Source organism: Guillardia theta, assembly GCF_000315625.1.
Source record: "Guillardia theta CCMP2712 unplaced genomic scaffold GUITHscaffold_10, whole genome shotgun sequence".
NCBI classification, from domain to species: Eukaryota; class Cryptophyceae; order Pyrenomonadales; family Geminigeraceae; genus Guillardia; species Guillardia theta.
Window position 1 is genome coordinate 523,083 of NW_005434664.1, and position 20,333 is coordinate 543,415.

Consider the following 20,333-nt stretch of genomic DNA (forward strand, 5'->3'; position numbering starts at 1 on the left):
GAGGAGGAGGCGAGGATTCACCATAGCGCGGAGGTCATCCTTAGAAAGCTCATCTTGCAGTCTCTTGACCTCCGCCTGTCATGGTTTTCAGCTTATCTCAACCTTGCCCTCCGTCTCCTTCACCTGCAGCTTCGCGATCTCCGCGTCCTTTGCAGGGTCTCCTCCTCCTCCTCCTCCTCCTCCTCCTCCTCCCTTCGCCACCTGCGCCTTGAGCTCCTCCACTTGTCCCTGGCATCGCTTGAGCTCAGCCTGCAGTCGCTGGATCTCCGAGTCCTTCCTGCCGCAGCTCTCGCAGGGCTCGGGGTTAGCGGCAGCCGGCATTGAGCGACTCTCCTTCCTCAGCTTCTCCACGTCGCTTCTCAGCCTCTCGTTCTCGCTCGAGCTCCGGTCCAGCTGTCGTTGGAGATCCGCCACCATCGCGTCAGAGTTGGAGGAAGCGGCGCGAGGGGCCGCAAGTCCTCTAGTCTTGAGCTCCTGCAGCTCCTGCAGCAGCCTCTCCTCCACTCGCTGCACCTCCCCGCGACGCTCTCGCGCCTCCTCTTCCGCCATCGCCAGCTTCGCCTTGAGGTCTGCGATCTCCCGGTTCTGCTGGCTCAGCTTCGCCTGCACTTGCGCGGCTTGTGCGGTGTATCGCTCGGCCTCCTGCAGCGCCTTTTCTGACTTAGCCACGCTCTGAGCCTCCGCCTCCGACAGCTTGTCCCGCAGCTCCTCGATCAGCTGCTGCTGCTGCTTCTCCACCTCGCTCCCCTCCCCGTCCACCAGCAGCGCCGCGTCGTCCAGGAGGTCCGGCCGAACTCCCTTGGGCGCAAGGTCCTCGAGCTGGTAGCGCAGGGAGCGGTAGGCCTGGTACAACTTCCTGCTCCTCCTCGCGTACGACATGCCCTGCTCCCGAGACTTCCGCAGCTCCTCCTGCAAGTGATCTTCGCGGGCTCCGTAAGTCTGCACGAGCTCCTGGAACATGGCGTCCACAGAGGCTCGGAGCTCAGCCGTGATGATGCTGGTCTCCTGCTCGAGGGTGCCGCTGCTAAGGCCCTTGTTGACCTCGGAGGAGAGGTGAGAAACGTCGCTGATGTACTTGTGCAGCTTCTCACGGTAGCTCTCCGACAGCTGCGTCATCCTCTGCCTCAGTTCTTGAGTCTCAGACTGTAGCTGCGCCTCTACCATCGCCTTCTCGTTCAGCTCGTTCTCCATCTCTGCTGCTCGACGAGACGCTTGCTTGAACTGCGCCTGTACTGTCGCCATCTCCTCCTCCAGCTTCTTCATCACTCGCTTGTGCTCTTCTCCCCGGTCCACCAGCTCCTGCTTCAGGCTCAAGAGTTCTTCTCCCTTGTTCTGTTCGTAGGTGGCGTACGTCCTGTCGGCCACCAGCTTCTGCTCTTGGAACTGAACCCTCATCGCTTCGAACTCCAGCCTCGCCCGCTCCTTCTCAGTCTTGAGATCCTCCACCTCACGCTGCAGCTGTCGGATCAGTTCCGCGTTCTCCTTCAACTCCGTCTGACTCTCTGCCATCCTTCCCTCTAGCTCTGAGTTCATCTTCAGAATGTTCTCCCGCTGCGCCTGCAGCTGCTCGCGCTCTCTCATCAGCGCGTTCTTGGTGTTGACGAGGTTCAGCAGCTCCAGGCTCAGCTCCTCCGACCTCGCCTTCTCCGCGTCCAGGTCGTTGAGCACTGAGCTGTAGTTGGATCGCACTGCTGCGATCTCATCCTGGCAATCTTTCACCAGCATTGTGTCGTCGCGGTGCTGGGACTGTAGCCGTTCGATCTCCTTCTGCTTCGTCTGCCCCTTCATCTCCAGTTCCACGATGTTGTTCTCAAGCTGCAAGATGCGGTTCTGCAGCTGGAACTCGGTGTCCACCGCCTGCTCCATTAAGTTTGTGTTTTCGATCTGCAGGTCCACCAGAACTTTCGAGACCTTGAGTTTCTCCTCTTCGCTCTGGATGCGCTCCTGCTGTAGCTGGCTCTTCTCGGACAGCAGCTGGTTCACCCTCGCGTTGACTTGCGCCAATTTCTCTCGCAGCTGCTCGCGCTCCTCGATCAACGCGAGTCTCGCCTTCTCATCTTCGATGATCTTCTTCTCCAGCTTGTGGATCTCCAGCAGATGATTCGTCAGTCGATCGTCAACGTCGAGCCCTCCAAAGCCGGCGGCAGCAAGCTGCTGGCGGAGAAGATGCATCTGATTGTTGTACTTCCGTAGCAGCGCAATCTGTTTGCCGTCATTGACAACAGGGAAGTTGCGAATTTTGCCGAAGAGCTGCGAAAACTGGAGAACAAACGAGTTTGCACGATAATCAGCTGGGGGGATGGTAGTGAAGATGAGGGTGCGACTGCTTCCTCCAAGTACGTCGGGGAGGAGGGCAGTCAGTTTTGATTGCCCAAAGTCGATGAACTCCATATCCTGCACGTCATGCGCCTGAGCCAGCGCCTTCACAACTTGACCAAAGGATGTGATACTCTGATTGAGTGTAGGGCCCTCGCGAATGCGGAGGGTCGTCGCGTCTTCAGCGAGTTTCTCAGCTCCAGGCAGGTCGATGACGAGGAAGCGGGAGAAGAGGTGCTCCTCCACCGGCTTCAGCAGCCCGATGGCCGAGTGAGTCACCACCTGGTGGAGCTCCAGGCTGAAGATGCTGGAGGATCGCTCGCTCAGGTTTCCAAACTCATTCCTCAGGGTTGTGCGGGACGACTGACCAACGCGAAAGTGATGGTAGAGCTCATCTTCCGAGTCCACCCACTTCCGCGTCAAGTTCCTGATCCCCAGGCCGTCGTTGATCCCAAACTCGTTGATCTCCAGCTCCATCTTCTGAGGGTTCAGCAGGTCGTTGATCTTCTCATCCACGATTTCTATGTACTGCACGCTCAGCTTGAACCGCCACTTCTGCGACTTCTTGCGGAGAGTTTGCTTCCCTGCTCCGAACTCCTCTGCCTTGCTCCTGATCCCCTCGAACACTCCGTTGATCAGGCACGGGATAACGCCATCCCTCGAAGCTGGTCCAGACCCTTCGATGGTGTAAGACTTCCCGCTCATGGAGTTGCCGAAGGCAACGATCGAGCAGTTCACTCCTTCGAGGAAGCCTGGAGTTCCCTGCTCGTCTCTCGTGATCATGGGAGACATTGATCTCTCATACGCTTGTTCAAACCCGCTGTCGATATAAGTGAAATCATTCGGATACTCGTCAGCAGTGGTCCCTTGCACCTTTCCGACATCAAGAAGTACGATTTTCTTCTGGTTGTCAATAACCCTCAGATCTCCAGCCCTTCCTTCATCAGGAAGCAGAGGTCGGATTCGAACTACGTTCAACACCGGAACCCCCAGGCCTGACAAGTTGGTGCCTGCCTCCATCTTCTACAAGGTGACTATCTGTTCCACTGCTCTGTTCTTTCTCAGTCTCTTCGCCTCCTGGGCTCTCACTTCCTCGGGTTTGCTCTCTCTGCTTCTCCTCTTCTTCTCCGCCTTCTCTCGCTTCCCTCCCTCCCCTCCACCATTGTTCCTTTCCCTGCCGTTGGCCGTTACGAAGAGCGGTTATCATTGTCGGATTGATGTAACACGGATGATGGGTGACCTTTTACATTTGACTAAATTATTTGTACCAGACATCATAGCTCAATAAAGTTGAGTAAATAAATAAAGAGTTGAAGTTGGTAGGAAGCAACGGTTGGGCATGGTGCGGGTAGGATGGGCAACGGGATGCGCCCGGCCGGCGGTAGGGATGAAGGTGAAGATGGCAGGAGCTCTGGCGAGTCGAGGAACAGGAACCATCGTTAAGGTTTGGAGCTCAGGCTTAGCTCAGCCAGCATGCAGGTTTAGCGTCTGCCCTCTTGCGTGACCAGAGTGACGGAAGAGCAGAGTGAAGTGGGAGGATGGAAAAAGCGTTGACTACGTCTCCGGACTGGCGATCTCCCAGTACGGATAGCATGTTTCATATAGATCATGCTCGCGTGCGCCTGACGAAGAGAGCTGACACTTGCCTGATCGCAGAGGGGCTTCGCTCCGAGGTCAACACCCTGATTTGGATGATAGCTTGATACGACGATGGGCAGCTCGAAATGAAGTCGATGAAAGAGTCCTGGAGACGCTCTCACTCCATCAGATTCAGAATCTATCGCCGAGCAGGATCTCAGAATTGATAGGAAAAGACCTGGACAAAGACGAGATCGAAGAGCTGAAGCGGCTGGCGAGCCAAGTCTACGAGGTGAGCAAGAAGTCGCCGGTGTGGGTGACATGACCTTCTCATGCGAGGCAGACTCTCAGGCACAAACGTCCTCGATTCCTCAGAGTCAACTCTGACGGGCCGGGACATGATTGGGTCTGGCCAGGGGGAAGTGGGTCGATACTCCCGCTAGTCCAGCTAGACATGAATATCCCTGCATACACCTTGACAGGCATCTTTGCTGTGATAGACTCTTGTGTGTCTGACATTCCCTTCATAGATTCAAAGAAACAGTTTTTCGGCAAATCAAAATATTTGCAATTACACGTCAACATCGAGTCGAAAGGTGAGTCGTGGGTGCTATAGTTGGTAGAGTGACGGAAACTTCAAGGACCGATGTCGCTTTCACGAAAATGTCCCAACACCTTGTTTCTGCTCAGCAGCAAGCGCCGATGACGTCTTGGTGTATCAGACAGCAGAACCGACAATAACTCACGTCTCAGTACATCGTCTCAGTACAATGGAGGCGTCAGCAGATTACAGACAAGACCAACAATCATTCCGATCCCCGTCCCAATAATCTGCATAGTTTGTTAGGCTTCTTCGTGTGGCAGGTCGGCACATTGGCTGACATATCCGATCGTGCCAGTCAAGACAGCTGATGAAATCTTCTCGGTCCAGCCCATCACCCCGGCCATGGCGGCAGCTGTCGCAGGACCTGACCACATGTTCAACTAAGGTAAGGCAGCAAGAAAGGAGACCTCCTATCGCAGCGTTTGACGCCAGGAGGAGGTCTCGCACGTCAATTTTCAATAATCTGTGGCAAGTCAGTTGTGTTGGCACAAGTTCAAGGCCATGCTTCGTACCGCCGCCCAAGTAGCGCCATCGTTGCTCCGTGTACAGCTAGAATTACAGCTACGAATAGCAGCAGAGGAGCGATTGCGCCGAAAGAAAAGAGCGCTCGTAGATCAGTCGTGGCTCCAATCGTGGCAAAGAAGACTTGAAGGAGCAGAGTTCCCATGAGCTGAAAATATTGTCATGCGAAGGCTCGTTTGTGTTGCTCCTCTTACTCGCGAAGACGAGGACCAAGATTCCCTGAACTTCTGCGGAAGCGTGAAAGCTGCTAACATAGAAAGTGCTGTTGCTATTGGTACACCAGCGTCAAATGCCTTCACATATCTAGCCATTTGATACGCAAGCAGACAGATTGCTGCTCCTGCTGCTTGGCAACTTGCAAAACCTTCAATGGAAGGTGCTGGTTCCATTTTGGCCTTTGCAGCAACTGACGCCTCTTCTCTCGGCCCATCCTTCTTCTGGTGTTTTCTCCTTCAATCGCAAATTGAAGCAAAACGAATGTCGAGGTTCAAGAAATAGCTGGTCAGCAGTTATCATGGAATTCGAACAATACCCGATGTAGAAAAGAATCGCAAAGTATGCAGCCATTTGAATCATATCTGCCGAAAAAGCTGCAGCGAGGGAGGCTGGATCTCTCAGCTGTAAAGATGCATTACATCACATAAACCATCACTTACTGCTGTCACCCGAACAGCGTCGGCAGTGGCGATAAAGTTCTGCACGCGAGAGGTAAGGCTGTCCTACAAGGAGTCTCATTTCATTCACCATGGTCCCGCCGACGTAGGTAGACGTGAACACCTACAGCAGAAGTTGGCAAGAGCACAGAGATCAGGTCCCTTCACCGCTGCGAACTTCCAGGCATCAGGAATCCCTATACAGAAGAATGCAACCATCGCCCCGACGACTGTACCAATGCTTGCAACTCCAAAGGCTTTCAACATACTCGTCGAGGTGCTCATTGTTGTCCTTATGTCTTCTCTGTCTAACCCCAGCATCATCTGGCACATCGCGAGTGGAATCAAATGTGCCCAAACCACAGTGTAGGCAGGATGCGATGTGGACGCTGAGAGTAAGCCAAAGCTTGACATGAGCATTGACGTGAAGAAGGTGACCATGGCTCCCGATACAATACCTCCTATTCTTGTGTATTTCTCAGCCCACAGCCCAAAAGCACTAGATCCCATTAGGAAGGCGACAGTTTGTCGCATGTCGATGCTGGAGATGTGGACGAGTTCCTCTTGGACAGCTTGCGCTGTGCTAGGAAGAGAATAAGTGACGGCGAGGGCGACAGCGAGAGCCATCAGCCTTCTTAGTGTTCGATGCTTCGGAGCACTCAACACATCCTCTCCTCCTCTCCTCCTCTCAACTTGCACGGGGAAACCAAACTCTCGTCTACCAGCTTTCGAAAGTTTCGACTTGGCTAATGGGGCGGCAAGCAGGCTGGTTTTCTCTGTCCCCGGAGCAGACGACAAGGGAAGAGACATGCCGATCCTCGGGAGGGAGGGAGAGAATGCACTTCCCCCGCATGCGCTTGCGACCAACCATAGCGCCCATACGCCCTTCCATCGCATGCTTCAGAGGAACCAGAGTACTATATTGCTTATAGTTGGCCAGGTATTGCTAATACCCTCTAAAGCGTTCATACAGCAGTTTGTCACTACTGGTGAACCGTAGGAGGGACTGGAGGCGATGACGGAGCGATGCGGATGGTGGGGAAGCAGCAAGGCATGGTCTGTCAGTCAAGCTCCTTCAACGTCCGACCGCTCCTCAGCCAACATGAAGTACTTCAAACTCGCGCATCTGAGCGGCAAGCAGTCCATGCATGACACTCACTGGAGTTCGTCGACCCAGTCTGTGGATCATCTCAAGTATCTCAACATGTTTGATCAATGTGCAAGCAGATGATGCTTCCAGCAGGGAAAGAATGATTTCACCAGAGAAAAGCGATCTGCTTGCGAAAGACCTCCTGATATCGACATTGCAGTCGAAGCTGGAGAATATTGAGAGAGAAACCAAGCATCGAAGCAAGAGGTCTGCGTGTCTTTGCTCGCCGCCATATTGAGGAGCTATGTAACCCATTGCATCAGAATGAAGGAGCAGAGAGAGAGCGAACAAAGGGAAATGCAGGCGATAGGTAGAAACGGCAGAATGGGGCAGCCGGGTTGCTGACCAATCACTTGGTGCAGAGAAGAAGATAGAAGCGCTAGAGAAACAGAATTCTAATCTGGTTCAAGCCATCATGCGTTCAAACCCTCATCTCAACACGCAAGACTTTCTTTCCCGGGTGAATGATATCTGTGAAGTCGACGGTCACGACCGCGTCTCGGCTGAATTCAGTGCTCACGACGATGTTGGTGAAAGCATGCTGCGGTCTGCCTCAGCTTCCTCAACTGTCTCTCAACCCCTCCAAAGATGTGTGGAGCTTGGTAACCTTGCACGCTCTCCTTGTGCAAGTCGCTCATTTCTTCTTCCGTTCTAGCCCACGACCCACTAACTAGCAAACGACGTTCGATGGAGGGCTGGTTGTTCTGGTATCGAAAGATGTTGGAGTTAGGCCACGACAAGCCTGCCATGAGCGAGAGTGACGAGGTGCATCGGCATAAGGCTGACTCAGAGAAGGAGATGCTGGGGTTCCTGCTGGGCAACGAGGACTCGAGGAAGTTTCGGGATATCGTCGAGAGTTGTTCGAGTCACGAGCGAGAGGAGGTGATCCGAGTAGTGGCGTATCAGCTTCAGACTCTCGGGGTTGTCGTCAGAGTCTTGCAGCTCTTCCTGCAGGTCTCCAGTCAACCCATAGACGTGGACTCATGCTGCTCCTGCTTTGTTCGCGAAGTGCTTCCCTGATTGCTTGCTGTGCCTCGAATGACCCTGCTGCCAGGTCAGGACCCTCGTATCAGCGAGTAGAGTTGATGTGTGGCTGGTCGATGAAGGCAAGAAGCAAATCATGCTGTGGGCTCCTGGCAATCGTTCGAAGAGAATCAAATCATTCTGCAAGGAAGAAGTAGAAGCAGGTACAAGGAGAAGATTGCGACCTCAGACGTGACAACACCATCTCCCACAGATTACACGCTCTCTGCTGCTGAGAGACTCTGTCAGCCGATCAGACATCAAGGAGTTGTCGTGGCTCTTGTCGAATGCCATGACAAGATTGCTCCTTCGCACCTGCAAGATCGCAAGGCAAAGTTCTCCACCATGGATCATCTCCTGTTGCAAGCAGTCTGCGACCAAGGAGGAATGCTCTTCCATCGGATCAACACATTACTCCAAACCATCCAAGTCGTCGACCGGGCGCTCAAGTCTCATATCCTTCTCGGCCCTAATTCATGCAGCCCTATGGACCTTTATCGACTTGTCACCATCCAGTTTTCACGGATCAGAGATATCTTGAACGCCACCACCTGCGTGGTCTACATGCTCACTGATGAGAGCTCGCCTCAGAAATGTCTGTGGACGAGACGGCAGGACGAGTGCGAGGATCTTCTACAAGTTTCTCTTGGGACGGGAGTCGTTGGGTGGGTAGCAGAGTCAGAGGAAGCAATCTTGCTGGACGAGCCACAAAAGAGTAGGAAATTCGACCGCCTTGTCGACACGGTGCGAGGCGAGGAGGAAGGAGGTTCCATGCGTGAGCTTTGATGCAGGCTTACAGTCCGGCAACTACGAGCGTGCAGAGTCTGATGGTGATGCCGATACGGAGCGAAGATGGGCCTCTCTTGGGGACTTGCTCCATGATCAACAAAGGTAACCACCATTGGTGAGATTGAGCATCTAACAAGCCAAAGTCACTGGGAATTTCAACGACTCCGACAAGCGATTCTTGGAAAACTGCATCAGACAGATCTCTGTCAGTATCAGTGGGATGAAAACACACCAGCTGGAGCTCCTTCTCACGAGGTGATTTTAATTCTAGCTTGCTTGCGGCAGTATCTGATCTCAATGCTAGAGAAATCCTTGAAGGAGCCATCGATCGCACTCAGCTCCTGCTTGCCGCCGAACACGTGCTTGTCTTTTCAACAGGCAAGGAATACAGAACACAAATCGAACTTGTAACTCTTTCTTAGATTGGAATTCAAGGAAGCTCGTGAGAATTTCATCAGACGACAAGATATCGATGAACGACCACCTCATTGGCAAGTTCTGCTCTTCTCCCCTGCGACCCTCACTGCGGTGTTCAGGGTACGTTGCTCGTACAGGAAGCGACGTCCTGCTCCAAGTAGCTCAGTCAGACCCGCGAGTCGAAGATACGCTGCATGCCATGCTTGGAGAAGAAGTCCGAACGCTGATGTAGCCCTGACGTCTCTGCGTCGCGCTCAACTTACTCTGGCTAGATGCGTTCCCATCATTGACGAGCAAGTGCAAAATGATGTTAAGGGAGTTCTTCTCGCTGCAAACAAGAAGCATGATCTTGCATTTGACCAAGAGGTTCTTCTTAAGTCTCCCCCCTCCATTGCCTCGCTCTTTCCTTCCTCCTTCTCCCTCCTCTCCTTCTTACGGATCGGTTTAGGATCTTGTCGTGGCAAGAATTGCTGCAAAGCAGATGAGCAAATTGATGGAATCGGAGGAGGAAACACGGTCTCTTAGTGGCCCAGGAGCGTGCCAGCAGACAACTCTTCAACAGATACTTCGTCATAATGTATGATACTTGAAATCCCAGAAGGAATAGATCACGTTTGGATGATCGCCTGTCACTGACAGTCTCTTCCGTAAACGAGCTTCCATTGTTCATCAGACAGCTCTGAGGCAGGCAGTAAAGCCGAAGAAGTCTGCATCATGTCTTCGATCATCTCTCTTTCCTTTTCAGCATCTGCTTGCTGCTCTGCACCGAGTGCTTGCAGCTTGTCGGGCCAGTGTGACAAGGTCGCTCCTCGACCAACGGCTTCAACTCGCTCCTCCTTGATCCTGGCATCCACTCTCTCAGCTGGCACGTAACACACCATCACTGCTGCTCGCGTAAGGCCCTTCGCGTGTTCCAGCACCATGCGGTCACCAGAGGACAGCTCCGCTTGCTCCTCTCGCGTGGCTCCGATAGCACTTGGGTACGAGCAGTGAACGACTCGGCTATCCCACAGCAGGAGATCCCCAGCGTCCAGGTGACAGCAGATTACATTGTTATGCAAAAGGCTGTCCTTTGGGTGCACTTCCAACCAGTCCTCATCCTGGACTTGGTCGAGCCTAGACAAGTAAAACGTCCTCAAATCTTCGTCAGTGTGCTGCAAGAAGTGATGAGGGAAGGAAAGATGCGAGCCTGCAACGAGGACGTTCCCTTCAATGTAACCAGAGTTTGGCAAGAGATTCACCAATCCTTGCACGCAACAAAAGTCTTGTTTCTTTCTAGGATTCTGATCGATGTGAAACCAGCCTTCTTCGGTCCTATACTCCATACGATTCAGAGTCCTCCAATCTCTCCATAGAAGCAGGCCATCAAAAGAAACGACAAGGTCTTCTGTTTGCCACAAGCCAGCAAAGACTTCTCGAATCTTATGGTGCGATCGTACATACCATGCGCACCTTGACTGGCCAGCTCCACAAAACGGGATGATCCCCCCCTCCACGCAACGCGGCCAATTGCCGTTGTGCCATGTATCGGGATCTGCTCGGTCGACATGATTGGAATAATCTCCTTTCAACACTCGGTTTTTGGCCTTACTTGCAGCCTAGAAGACAAAATCTCAATCACTCATCACACTTCCCGCAACTGACCTCAACAAAGTCCCATGCCAAGTCGACGGCTTTCGCACATTCGTCTTGGCGCAAGACGGCAGAGATGACGGCGAAGCCTTGAGAAGCCAGCTGAGATCTCGTCGTCTCGTTGAAGGCTCCTGCTTTCTCTTCTCCTCCTCTTTGCAGCCTCACATTCCTGGCATGCCACTTGTCTGCCTCCATTTTCTCTGCCGGGTGGTCAAATAGTGGTCAAATCACCTGTCGTTGCGACTGGTTGCCTGCCATGCGACAATGTAGGGGATGGAGAGGGAGAGTCGGTCGGAGAAATGCTTCTTTCCTCTCCTCCCACGCTTCCCTACCACTTCTGGCTTCTTTCCTCTCCTCCCACGCTTCCTTACCACCACTGCCACCTCCTCCTTGTACTCCTCCGCTCTTTTCCTCTCATCGGTTGCCGGCTTCTCTCTCACCGTTTTCCGCCTTCTCCTGCTCAATCCGCCGCACCCTTCCGGAGCTCAGAGGAGGTTGTGCAGAGCCACTTTCTGCATGCAGAGTATGTGCTGGAGGTACCAATGAGACCACGAGTTGCCCGAGGTGTGAGCAAAGCATGCCGGTACAAGAAAGTTCGATAGGTTGTCATGTTATGCCTGACATCAAGGCTCCAGGCCATCCACCGCATCTGCGAGGCAGAGTGGCTGAGACAGAAGCGGCACGTGTCACATCTTCCGCTCCATTTGTTCTCATTGCTTCGCAGGATTTGCATGTTCTGTCGGTTGCCCCTTCGCATGCGTGTTGGCGACTCTCTTAACGCTCCCGGTCGTATGTGGAACTACCGAAGTCCGACGAATCGCAAGTTTAGCTTGGAACTCTCACAGGTGCTGGAGACAGAACAAGGTGGACGCCACAGCAAAGGCAAGATGATGGCTCGAAAAAGGAGAGAACAAGCGAGAGCACAGCTGCAAGACTTGTAAAGCACTCCAAATCTTTGTGGTTCATTAACCATTCATTCCTGCTTTTTTGCTTTGCAAGGTGGAATCGGTTCAAAAATGGCAAGGGCCCGCATGCTCTTGATGAATTCTCCATGAGCAAGGTGCTCGAAACTCTTTCTCAGCTGTAAACGTCTTGCACATGTCAACCTTGCGAGAAGATCACCTGTAACAGACAGGAAGCAGAGAAACCGTTTCCGGCGTTCGGATGGGAAGTGATTGCTCAGCTCCAGCAAGTAATGCATCGCATGGAAGGACGGACAATCTCGCAGGCAACGCATCTCTCCACGCGTCTCCTTGTCTCACATCGGTGCGAGCAGGTTTTGTGTGCCATGGCGCGAATGCAAAACTGTCTCATGGTCCGGGGCCACCAATCAAGACCTCGTTGCCAGGAATCAGAAACAGTTGATAGAGCATGGGTGGCTGAACAGCGAGTGACCAAAAAGGAGAGAGAGCTTCCTGTTCCCTGTACTCTCATCCTTTTGTTCATTTCGTTTCACATGGTGTCCCTCTAGCTGCATTTCTTTCCCCCCCCCCAGAGGTCCATCGCACTTCATCTCAACGCCTGTTGGCTTCGCTCCTAGAGCAGGGAAAGGCTTCCCATGTCCTTTCAACGTGAGTTATCGGCGTCATGGGGCTGCTCTGAATGCTCTTCAGGTTCCATGGAGTTCATCTTGTTTCGGCCTTTCATGCAGCAAGACAGCTCGACATGCTGCCATCGCATCCTTTCGTAATCTCTCTCAACAGTTTACTCCTCTTCTCATCCGATCTGACAGGCTTTCAGGTAGTCAGCCTTTGCGAGAGCATAGCGTCACGGAACATGTCTTCCTGTCATATCTGGAAAGGAGTTTCTTCAATCGACCTCGTTGAGATGGTGACTTGATATGTCAAAGTACAGTTTCCAGATAACTCGTGCGGGTAGTTTGTCGACCTAGAGCATCTTCGTGTCGGTCGGGATCTTGGGCATGCAGTCTGTGGAAGGAAAGAGATGACAACATATCTATCCAGCGCTGACTGTGTGCGCCAGTCTCGCTGATGTCATCGGCAAGCAGATGATCCTGCACAAGCTTCAGGGTAGAGACCTCGCCAAGATTTGTCAGGTTGGTGATAATGAAGCGAGGCATGAATTAAACTTGCAAGATCACAGGCAGTAAATCAGCTGAGCTATCGCAATTCCTGGCTTTTCGTTCGTCTTGCAGGTTTCAGCCAACGCGAGTCGCTTGTCTTGGTGTGCTTTTGACAATCGCGCTTTCAGCAAGATTGATGGAGCCAGCCGTGATGAAACAACTGAGAACCTCTGAGATTTCCTTGATCGCATCGTCCCTTGCAGGCTTGTTGTACAAGTAGTCGAGCCAAAGTCTGACCTGATTTCTCAGGGCTAGGTTACAAGGATCCTGTCCTCTTCCAAGTGCGCAAGCCCTTGTCAGCAATACACCACTGACATCAACTTAGGAGTTCGAAAACAAAATTCTAGGTGACGACACGATGCTGTTAGTGACACCCGAGGAAGCAAAGACGATCGTTAAGGTCCCGTAAGAGCTCTTGCCCTGCTCCAGCTGATCTGAACTCAGGCATTCGCATCGCTCGACATGTTGTCTGGGAAGCTTCACAACGCATTGCAAACCAAGTCAGCAGCTGCAAGCATGGAGAGTTCGCCCATGCAGGAATGAGGTCGCAAAACTTGTCGGGGAGTTACCGAAGGCAACAGGCAGCAGGAAACAGCTACTTGTTTCACAACACATCAAAATCGTTCTCTGAAGAATTTATTGGTTGAGAGAAAAGAGGAGGCTGCTCTTAGATTAGTGGCACTGGTTCTGCCCCATCCCTGAAGCTGGGCCGTCTCGACACTCAGAGTCCTGCGAGGACATGTCAGGTCCACCTCAGATCCAAGACTGCATGACAGCAGCATGCGCACCTGTCCATCATAAGTGACGGAGTTGAGCTTGAGCTCACTCGGCGTGGAGGTGAAGAAGCTGACAGCAGATCAAACTCAGTCCCACTGGCTCATCGAGCGAGGACTCACCCTGGCCCGGGGTAGGAGGCGGCATTGCCATTGGAGAGGAACGGATGAGTGTACATCGCCTCTGGGGACGAGAGAAGTTGAGTGAAAATTCCGAACATCCTGCTCGAGAAAGATCAGTCCTCATCCTCGTTTGCATGGAGCTCGATGATCTCGCGCCCTTTTGCCATGAAGCAAGTCCAACAAGATATCTCTTAGCGAAACTATAAGGAGGAGATAACGGGACTGCTGGGCAAGCTCCAATCAGATCTCGAGTTTAATTGATCCTCATTTCCCTTTGATTCTCTCTAATTCCTCGCACTCAGAGATCCGCATACGACAAAATCTACATGCCTAAACACCATCCTCCACCTCATCTCTCTCTTCCTCTCTTCCTCTCTTCCTCTCGTCCTCTCGTCCTCTCGTTCTCTCTTCCTCTCTTCCTCTCTTCCTCTCCTCCTCTCCTCCTCTCCTCTCCCCTTCTTCCTCCCCTGTCTGCCCGCACACTCGCCCGACTGCCTGCCATCTTATTCCTATTTTCGGCTAGTTAATCTCATAAGCTCTTTGACATTCTTGAAATTATTAGGTAAATCAATTTATTAATTTCGGTTAGTTTGTTTTCGTTTGGCGTGTATATTTCAATTTGGACTGGAGTTTTTCATCAATCATCGCCGTTTTAGAGGGTAGGACGAATGGCGGGTCGACAGATGGGAATGGAGGACAACGAAGAGGGGGGCGAGAGAGGATCTTAGAGAGGACAAGAAACTCACAGAGAGACACGACAATGAACTGAGCATGCACCGATGCTCATGTGCTCCCTGAGGATCAGCATGCCAGGAGACGAAATGGATGGCTCAAGGCTATCAATTCGTTAAAGCTTTTGAGGGACGACAGCTCGTTTCTATCTATCGGTCCAACTTATCGTCTTGTCGATCTCATTGGTTCTGCACTGGCCGATGATGGTTGGATGGAGCTCGATCACGTTTACGTGTGACACCCCAACATTCCCAGCAAAAGAGAAGCTGAACAAGAGCATGTTCCAATGCTGATCGCTGCATGAAATTCTCTCGCTGTTGTTGAGCGAGGTGCTCCTCTGGTCATGCTGCAAGGTCGTGTTAGCAGTCGCAATGCTCGCACACCTTCGCGGCAAGCACGCAGTCACATTGTTCGATCTGACATTTCAGACTCGTCGTCGGATGCTGCCGAGGATACACCAAGCAAAACTCTCACTAGCAGCACTGGACGAGGGCTGTGGGATCGTTCCTCTCGACCAGGGACCAAGGTAGAGTTGCGCTGCCTTGTACTGCCCTGCTGAACACTGTGGCTTCAGCAGGCGAATCACCAAGAATCAGATTCTGAAATCAGCATGTCGAGCGACGATGGTTCAGGTTCAACCTCCTGCAGTCCTCTGCTTGCCCGTTGAATGTTTGAAAGTTTTGAATCGACGGAGAGACGCCTCGAGCTATGCAGCTGATGGGCGTCAGGCGTCGCTACCGTCTCGATCGCAAAACGATTTCACTCCTGTGCGACATCAACGGCAGTCTAGCTCCGTCGAAGAAGTGCATGAGTTCGAGAGGTTTTACGGCAAGCAGCAGAGAGAGCTGGAGAGAGCGGGAAACAATGCTGTACTTAGAGCACAAGACGCTGCCAGGAATCATCGGTGAATCACCCGCAGCAATCTCTCCTTTGTTATGAACTGTGCTTGTAGGGCCAAGGTCGTCGAAAGTGACTCTGAAGATACATCGGAAGATGGCAAGAACATCCTTACCGATCGAATCTTCAGTAATCAAATGCAGGTGGTCGAAGTCACAAGGTGTTGAGCCAAGTGAAGATCAAAAAGGTTTGCAGTGATGCAGGACCCGCCTCTCTGATCCTCTCGCTAGTCTTGGGGCGACAGGAGTGACGACGATGTCTTTTCAGAAAGTAAGAAGTCAATGGAGAGAGGGTAAGACTTCGAAGTCCAAGACCATTGACTTCATGTCACTCCAGGTGACTCGGATCGAGGTCATTCTCGCCCGCAGAGGTTGTTTGTGCTTCCTTGCAGATCTGCCTGACCTCTTCTCCTCCTCATCTCCAGCAGCCACTTGCAGCATCAGAAGCACCCACAATCAGCTGTAAAACGACTTCAACCCATCGAGAAAGACAATGGAGGGTCGAGGAGGTTGAAGACAGCATCCAAGGAGCGCTTGAAGGAGGGTCGCTTGCAAGAGTTGGATCATCATTCCAAGCACAGCCCCGTGCCAACGACTGCGGTAAACCACTGAACATTTCCAGACAGTGTCGCTGACTTGCGAGTCATCCTAAGGGGAAAGAAAAGGACAAGATGGCAAAGAACAACCCGCATCTTCAACCGATTGGAGTTCCGCACAACTTGGGAGGCGCTGCTGTCGCCCCTGGTGTCGGGAAAAAAGGTTCGAAACTGGCTGGTCTGCCAAGTCATGAGAAGCACGCGACGCCCGAAGTGATGTCGCAGAGGAGGAAGACCATGGAGGCGCTGAAAAAGTTGTTCCTCCTCTTGAAGAGCCTTCTCAGTCCTGACATGTTGCTGCAGAGAGATGGCACATGTTTCTTCCAGCAGCGAATTCAGCCATACAGACTCTGAGCTGTCGGATGCGCTAGCCAAGAGCAAGGGATTTCTTTCTAAGGTCTGCTCTGCTGTGTCATTTGCAGAGTTTATTCCATTTTCTTTCTATTGTTTCTTTCCTGTTTAAACTCTGCCCCATCCCTTGGATCACACGTACCTCCAAACTATTTCGTGATCTCACTCGTGCTTCATCTCCCTGATTCAGATCGGTGACTTCGATCAATTCCTCAACAATGTGCAAGAGCAAGTGACACCTGGACAGAAGAAAGTTGTAAGGTGAAGGATGTATCCAGCGAGACTGACGAACAGAACAGAAGAAGAACAAGAAGAAGGCAGAAGACTTGAATGAGCAGCCCAAGTCTAAAGGTGCAAGTGAAGCATCAGAACTTTCATGTTCTTCACACTTTTCGCAATCGCTGTGCAGGTAAGGAGATGAAGACCAAGACGCAGCTGATTGCCGTGTGGTGGCTCTCGCTCCTGGGGAAAGGGAAGGTGAGCATGCCAAACATCTCTCTGCGATGACGACAACAGAAGATTGCTGAGGCTGATTCTAGCAGTCGGATGACGAGCCCGCGAGGTCCTCGAGTGAAGATTTCTCTAGGATGAACTACGTCAGCCCGAGTTTGGATCGAAAGGCCTCGCAGATCGAGGTGAACGCGCAGGAGCGAGAAGGAAGGTGAGAGATTTGTCTGTCTCTGGACACATCCTTCCATCACTGACCCCCTAGCCAAAACCTCACGACCCTCCTGCTCCCTCTTGACCTCCTTGCCCTTTGCGGCAGCTGTCTTCCGTCTTCTCCCTGGCTCTCGGCATCTCTTTCTCAAGCTGACCTTCCGTTTGTGTGTGCAGCCTCTTGGCGGAGGAGAAACGATTGCTGGAAAAGCTCATGAAGCGCAAGGCTCAGCTCACAGAGCAGGAGAGAGCAATCTTAGAAGAGGTCGAGATGGTGAACAAGGAGAAAGAAGAGATCAAGCGAAGAGAAAAAGAGAATCGCGAAGTATCCGTCGTTGCTCCCTCCCTGCTCTTGATCTGTTCGTGAATCAGATGCTGAAGAAACTAAAAAGGGAAAAGAAACAGAGAGCAGAGCAGGACAAGGTAAGAGCACATGATTATGACCCTCCCTCATTACGTTCCCAGGTGACCAACGAGGAGCTCGAACGTCTCTGGAAGGAAAAAGAACTTCTACAGATGAATGTCTCGTCTGTCCGAGCTTCGTCTCAGCTGTTGATGTTTCCTGCAGGAGTACGACCATGTCAGGGAGATCGAGAACCTTCAGAAGGAGAAGAAAGAATGGGAAGAGAAGTCGCAGGTGAACTGTAATGCCCCTTTCCCTCGCGTGACGATTCTCGCTCGTCCGTCAGAAAAAACGAGCTGAACTAGAAGCGATGCGGCACGAAGCAGCAGCACGGCATAAGCGAGCGATGCAACAGGAAGAGGAGCTGAGGATCCTTGAGAGCGCAAAGGAGAGTCAGGCCAAGAAGATAAAGGAACAGGGCGAAACATTGCAGCGAATAAGCTCGGAGCAGGAAAAGCTTGCTCTGGAAGAGGAAGAGAATCAGTGGGAGATCGAGAGCAAGAAACGAGAAGTGCAGGCAGTGAAGGAAAGGAATGAGTCTCAAAGGTTGAGAATCGAGAAGCTGCGGGAGGAGCTGCAAGTGCACGAGGGCCATGCGGTTGACATGGAGCTGGAGATCGCAAGCTTGCAAAAGGAGATGGAAGAGGAGGGCCGGCAGAGAGACGAGCAGAGGCAGGAGATCGAGAGGCTCAGGGCTCAGCATGTGGAGTACGAGATGGTAGAGAAGAAGTACAAGGAAGAGAAGGAAAATTTGCTGCGGGACATGGAGCAACAGGCGGAAATGGAGAAGGAATATCAGGAAATGTTGGTGAGGCTGAAAATAGAGAGGCAAGAGCAGATCCGCCGAGATTCAGAACAGCGAAGGAGGATAGACGAACTCAAGTCCGCTACTCTGCGTGAATCCACCATCCTTGAAAAGCAGAACATGCAGATCAGACAGCTGGAAGAAGAGCTGGAGGAAGCACAGCGAAGAAGCGAAGAAGCTGCCGACGAGGTGGTGAGGCTGAAGGAGAAGCAGCAAGAGAAGAAAAGCAAGGAAGAGGAGATGAGTTTGACCCTGGAAAAGCTGAAGCGAGAGGAAGAGCAGAGAAGGAGACAAGAGGAGGAGAGGAAGGCAGAGATCGAGAGGCTCAAGGCGGCAAAGGCGGCACCGGATTACAGCGATCAGCTGGAGAAATTGAGGAAGGAGTTGGACGAGAGGACACAATCTGCCCTGAAGCAGCAGGAGGAATATGAGAGGCTGAGAACGAGAATCATGGAGGAGGAGGAGGAGATTCGACGTAAGGTGGAGTCACAGAGGCGGTTGGTAGAAATGGAGGAGTCGCAGAAGAAGAGGATGAAGGAAGAGATCAAATCGCTAGAGTCATCTCGCACATCCAACGAGGAGGAGCTGAAGAATCTAAAGAGCGCCAAGGAGGAACATAAGAAACTTGAAAAGAAACAACTCAAGCAGATCAGCAAAGTGAAAGCAGAAGTCGAAGAGTTTCTGCGCAAGGAGAAGGATCGTTCGTCAATGCTGGATAGGCTCCAGAAGACGAGAGCAACACAAGAGGCGAAGATGAAGGAGCAGGAGGAGGAGATCAGCGGACTTGTTGGCACCTGTGAGGAGATGGAAAGTCGCTGCAAGCAGCACGAGCAAGCGATTGATGCGCTGAAGCACAAGATCTCAGACTCATCAGGCCGAGAGGAGCTGCTGGGTAAAGAGCTGGAGCAGCTGAGAAATGAGCACCATGATATCCAGATACGTGACCTTGAGCTCACTAAGGAGCTGGAGAAATGGCGTGGGGAGGTTGAGGAGGCAGAAAAAGTTGCGGAGGAGAAGGAAAAATCGTTGGAAGTGCTGATGAGACAAAAGGAGGAGGCGGAGACAAGAGAGCAGGAGAATCAGAGGCTGATGGAGGAGCTGCTGGCCGAGAAGGAGCTGAGGGATCATAGAGAGAAGCAGAACGAAAGCATTCTCAGCGACATGCTCTCTCAGAAGGAGCAAGCCCAACGCCAGATGCAAGAGATGAAGGAAGAACTTGAACGATTGCGAGCATTGGAGCAGGCAGAGAGGGAGGTGTTCAGGCAGAAGGCAGCAGAACTGCAGAAAGAGCAACATGAAGTGGAAAGCGAGATGAAGAATGTGAAGAAAAAGCATGAGCAACAGAGCACCGCCATGAAGCAGCTGCAGAAGGAGCGGCAGGCACAGGAAGAGCGCGAGAAGAACTTGAAAATTCAATACGAAAAACTGATGAGTGAAAAAGAGAATCGCTCGTCACAGGAGCAGAAGTACAAGGAAGAGATGGAGAAGCTGTCGGAGGAGAAGAAGATGAAGGAAAGAGAAGAAAAGGAGCTGATGCAAGAGATCAAGCGGTTGAAGCAGGAGAAACAGGAGCAGGAGAAGAAGAATTCTGAAAGTCGCTCGAGGATGGACAAGGTGAAGAAGGAGAGAGAAGACCTCAGGAGAAGAGAAATCTTGAGGAAGGAAGAGCTCAAGAGGTTGCAGAAGGAGAGCGAGGAAAGATCGGAACGTGAACGGGAGCAGGCGAGCTACGTCGAGATGCTTCGGGACCAGATGGCTGAGAGGGAAAGTTCGGAGAAAGAGCAGGTGGACAAGATCCGATCGCTGAAGAGAGAGATTGAGGAGCGAGCGGCGAGAGAGAAACAACAGAAGTCGGAGCTTGACTCCATCTTGGAGGAGCAAAAGAGACTACAGGAGCGAGAGCTGGAGAGGAGTGAGGAGCTGAAGCAGCTGATGGAAGAAAGAAGGATGCGAGAGCTGCGGGAGGAGAAGCAGAAGGAGGAGATCGAGAGACTTCTGCATGAGACGAAAACGAAATCAAAGGCCCTCGAGGTGGAGGATGACGCCATGAAGGCGATCGCGGAAGAGAGAAAGCTGAGGCAGAAAGCTGAGGAAGAGGCAAAGAAGCTGCTGGAAGAGATGAATGCAGAGAAGATGCAGATGTCAAGTGAAGCAGAGAAGAAGATTCGCCAGTTGGAGGTTGAGCGACAAGAGCTGCAAGACAAGATGAATCAAGACTTGCAGCTTTTCC

General features: G+C 52.2%; 8 protein-coding genes across 8 annotated transcripts; 4 read left to right on the forward strand and 4 right to left on the reverse strand.

Moving 5' to 3' along the window:
* Positions 1-594: 594 nt before the first annotated feature.
* GUITHDRAFT_65705 (hypothetical protein) lies at positions 595-3,099 on the reverse strand (the record flags this gene model as incomplete). The annotated part of the gene is made up of 2 exons (XM_005838760.1): positions 595-1,005; positions 1,063-3,099. Coding segments are annotated over 2 exons (2,448 nt in total), but the record flags the coding sequence as incomplete, so codon positions are not given.
* A 1,638-nt stretch (positions 3,100-4,737) lies between these two features.
* Positions 4,738-6,483, reverse strand: GUITHDRAFT_134181 (hypothetical protein; the record flags this gene model as incomplete). The annotated part of the gene is made up of 8 exons (XM_005838761.1): positions 4,738-4,862; positions 4,906-4,961; positions 5,011-5,168; positions 5,215-5,470; positions 5,553-5,638; positions 5,677-5,739; positions 5,765-5,797; positions 5,842-6,483. The coding sequence occupies 8 exons, from the start codon at positions 6,481-6,483 to the stop codon at positions 4,738-4,740; spliced, it is 1,419 nt and encodes a 472-aa protein (XP_005838818.1).
* A 520-nt stretch (positions 6,484-7,003) lies between these two features.
* On the forward strand, positions 7,004-7,519 carry GUITHDRAFT_150826 (hypothetical protein). The gene is made up of 4 exons (XM_005838762.1): positions 7,004-7,030; positions 7,087-7,133; positions 7,186-7,425; positions 7,478-7,519. Exons 2-4 carry the CDS (start codon positions 7,121-7,123, stop codon positions 7,495-7,497), a joined length of 273 nt encoding a protein of 90 aa, XP_005838819.1. The 5' UTR covers positions 7,004-7,030; positions 7,087-7,120; the 3' UTR covers positions 7,498-7,519.
* GUITHDRAFT_134182 (hypothetical protein) lies at positions 7,511-8,894 on the forward strand (the record flags this gene model as incomplete). Its single annotated transcript, XM_005838763.1, has 5 exons — positions 7,511-7,777; positions 7,878-8,010; positions 8,061-8,590; positions 8,638-8,737; positions 8,773-8,894. 5 exons carry the CDS (start codon positions 7,511-7,513, stop codon positions 8,892-8,894), a joined length of 1,152 nt encoding a protein of 383 aa, XP_005838820.1.
* A 787-nt stretch (positions 8,895-9,681) lies between these two features.
* Positions 9,682-10,879, reverse strand: GUITHDRAFT_134183 (hypothetical protein; the record flags this gene model as incomplete). The annotated part of the gene is made up of 2 exons (XM_005838764.1): positions 9,682-10,650; positions 10,697-10,879. 2 exons carry the CDS (start codon positions 10,877-10,879, stop codon positions 9,682-9,684), a joined length of 1,152 nt encoding a protein of 383 aa, XP_005838821.1.
* A 1,363-nt stretch (positions 10,880-12,242) lies between these two features.
* GUITHDRAFT_102453 (hypothetical protein) lies at positions 12,243-13,310 on the forward strand (the record flags this gene model as incomplete). The annotated part of the gene is made up of 7 exons (XM_005838765.1): positions 12,243-12,255; positions 12,298-12,370; positions 12,668-12,740; positions 12,840-12,915; positions 13,017-13,048; positions 13,093-13,167; positions 13,212-13,310. 7 exons carry the CDS (start codon positions 12,243-12,245, stop codon positions 13,308-13,310), a joined length of 441 nt encoding a protein of 146 aa, XP_005838822.1.
* Positions 13,311-13,439: 129 nt separating this feature from the next.
* On the reverse strand, positions 13,440-13,761 carry GUITHDRAFT_102454 (hypothetical protein; the record flags this gene model as incomplete). The annotated part of the gene is made up of 3 exons (XM_005838766.1): positions 13,440-13,496; positions 13,556-13,613; positions 13,664-13,761. 3 exons carry the CDS (start codon positions 13,759-13,761, stop codon positions 13,440-13,442), a joined length of 213 nt encoding a protein of 70 aa, XP_005838823.1.
* An 834-nt stretch (positions 13,762-14,595) lies between these two features.
* On the forward strand, positions 14,596-15,119 carry GUITHDRAFT_150827 (hypothetical protein). Its single transcript, XM_005838767.1, has 3 exons — positions 14,596-14,921; positions 14,970-15,027; positions 15,074-15,119. Exons 1-3 carry the CDS (start codon positions 14,767-14,769, stop codon positions 15,077-15,079), a joined length of 219 nt encoding a protein of 72 aa, XP_005838824.1. The 5' UTR covers positions 14,596-14,766; the 3' UTR covers positions 15,080-15,119.
* The last annotated feature ends 5,214 nt before the right edge of the window (positions 15,120-20,333 follow it).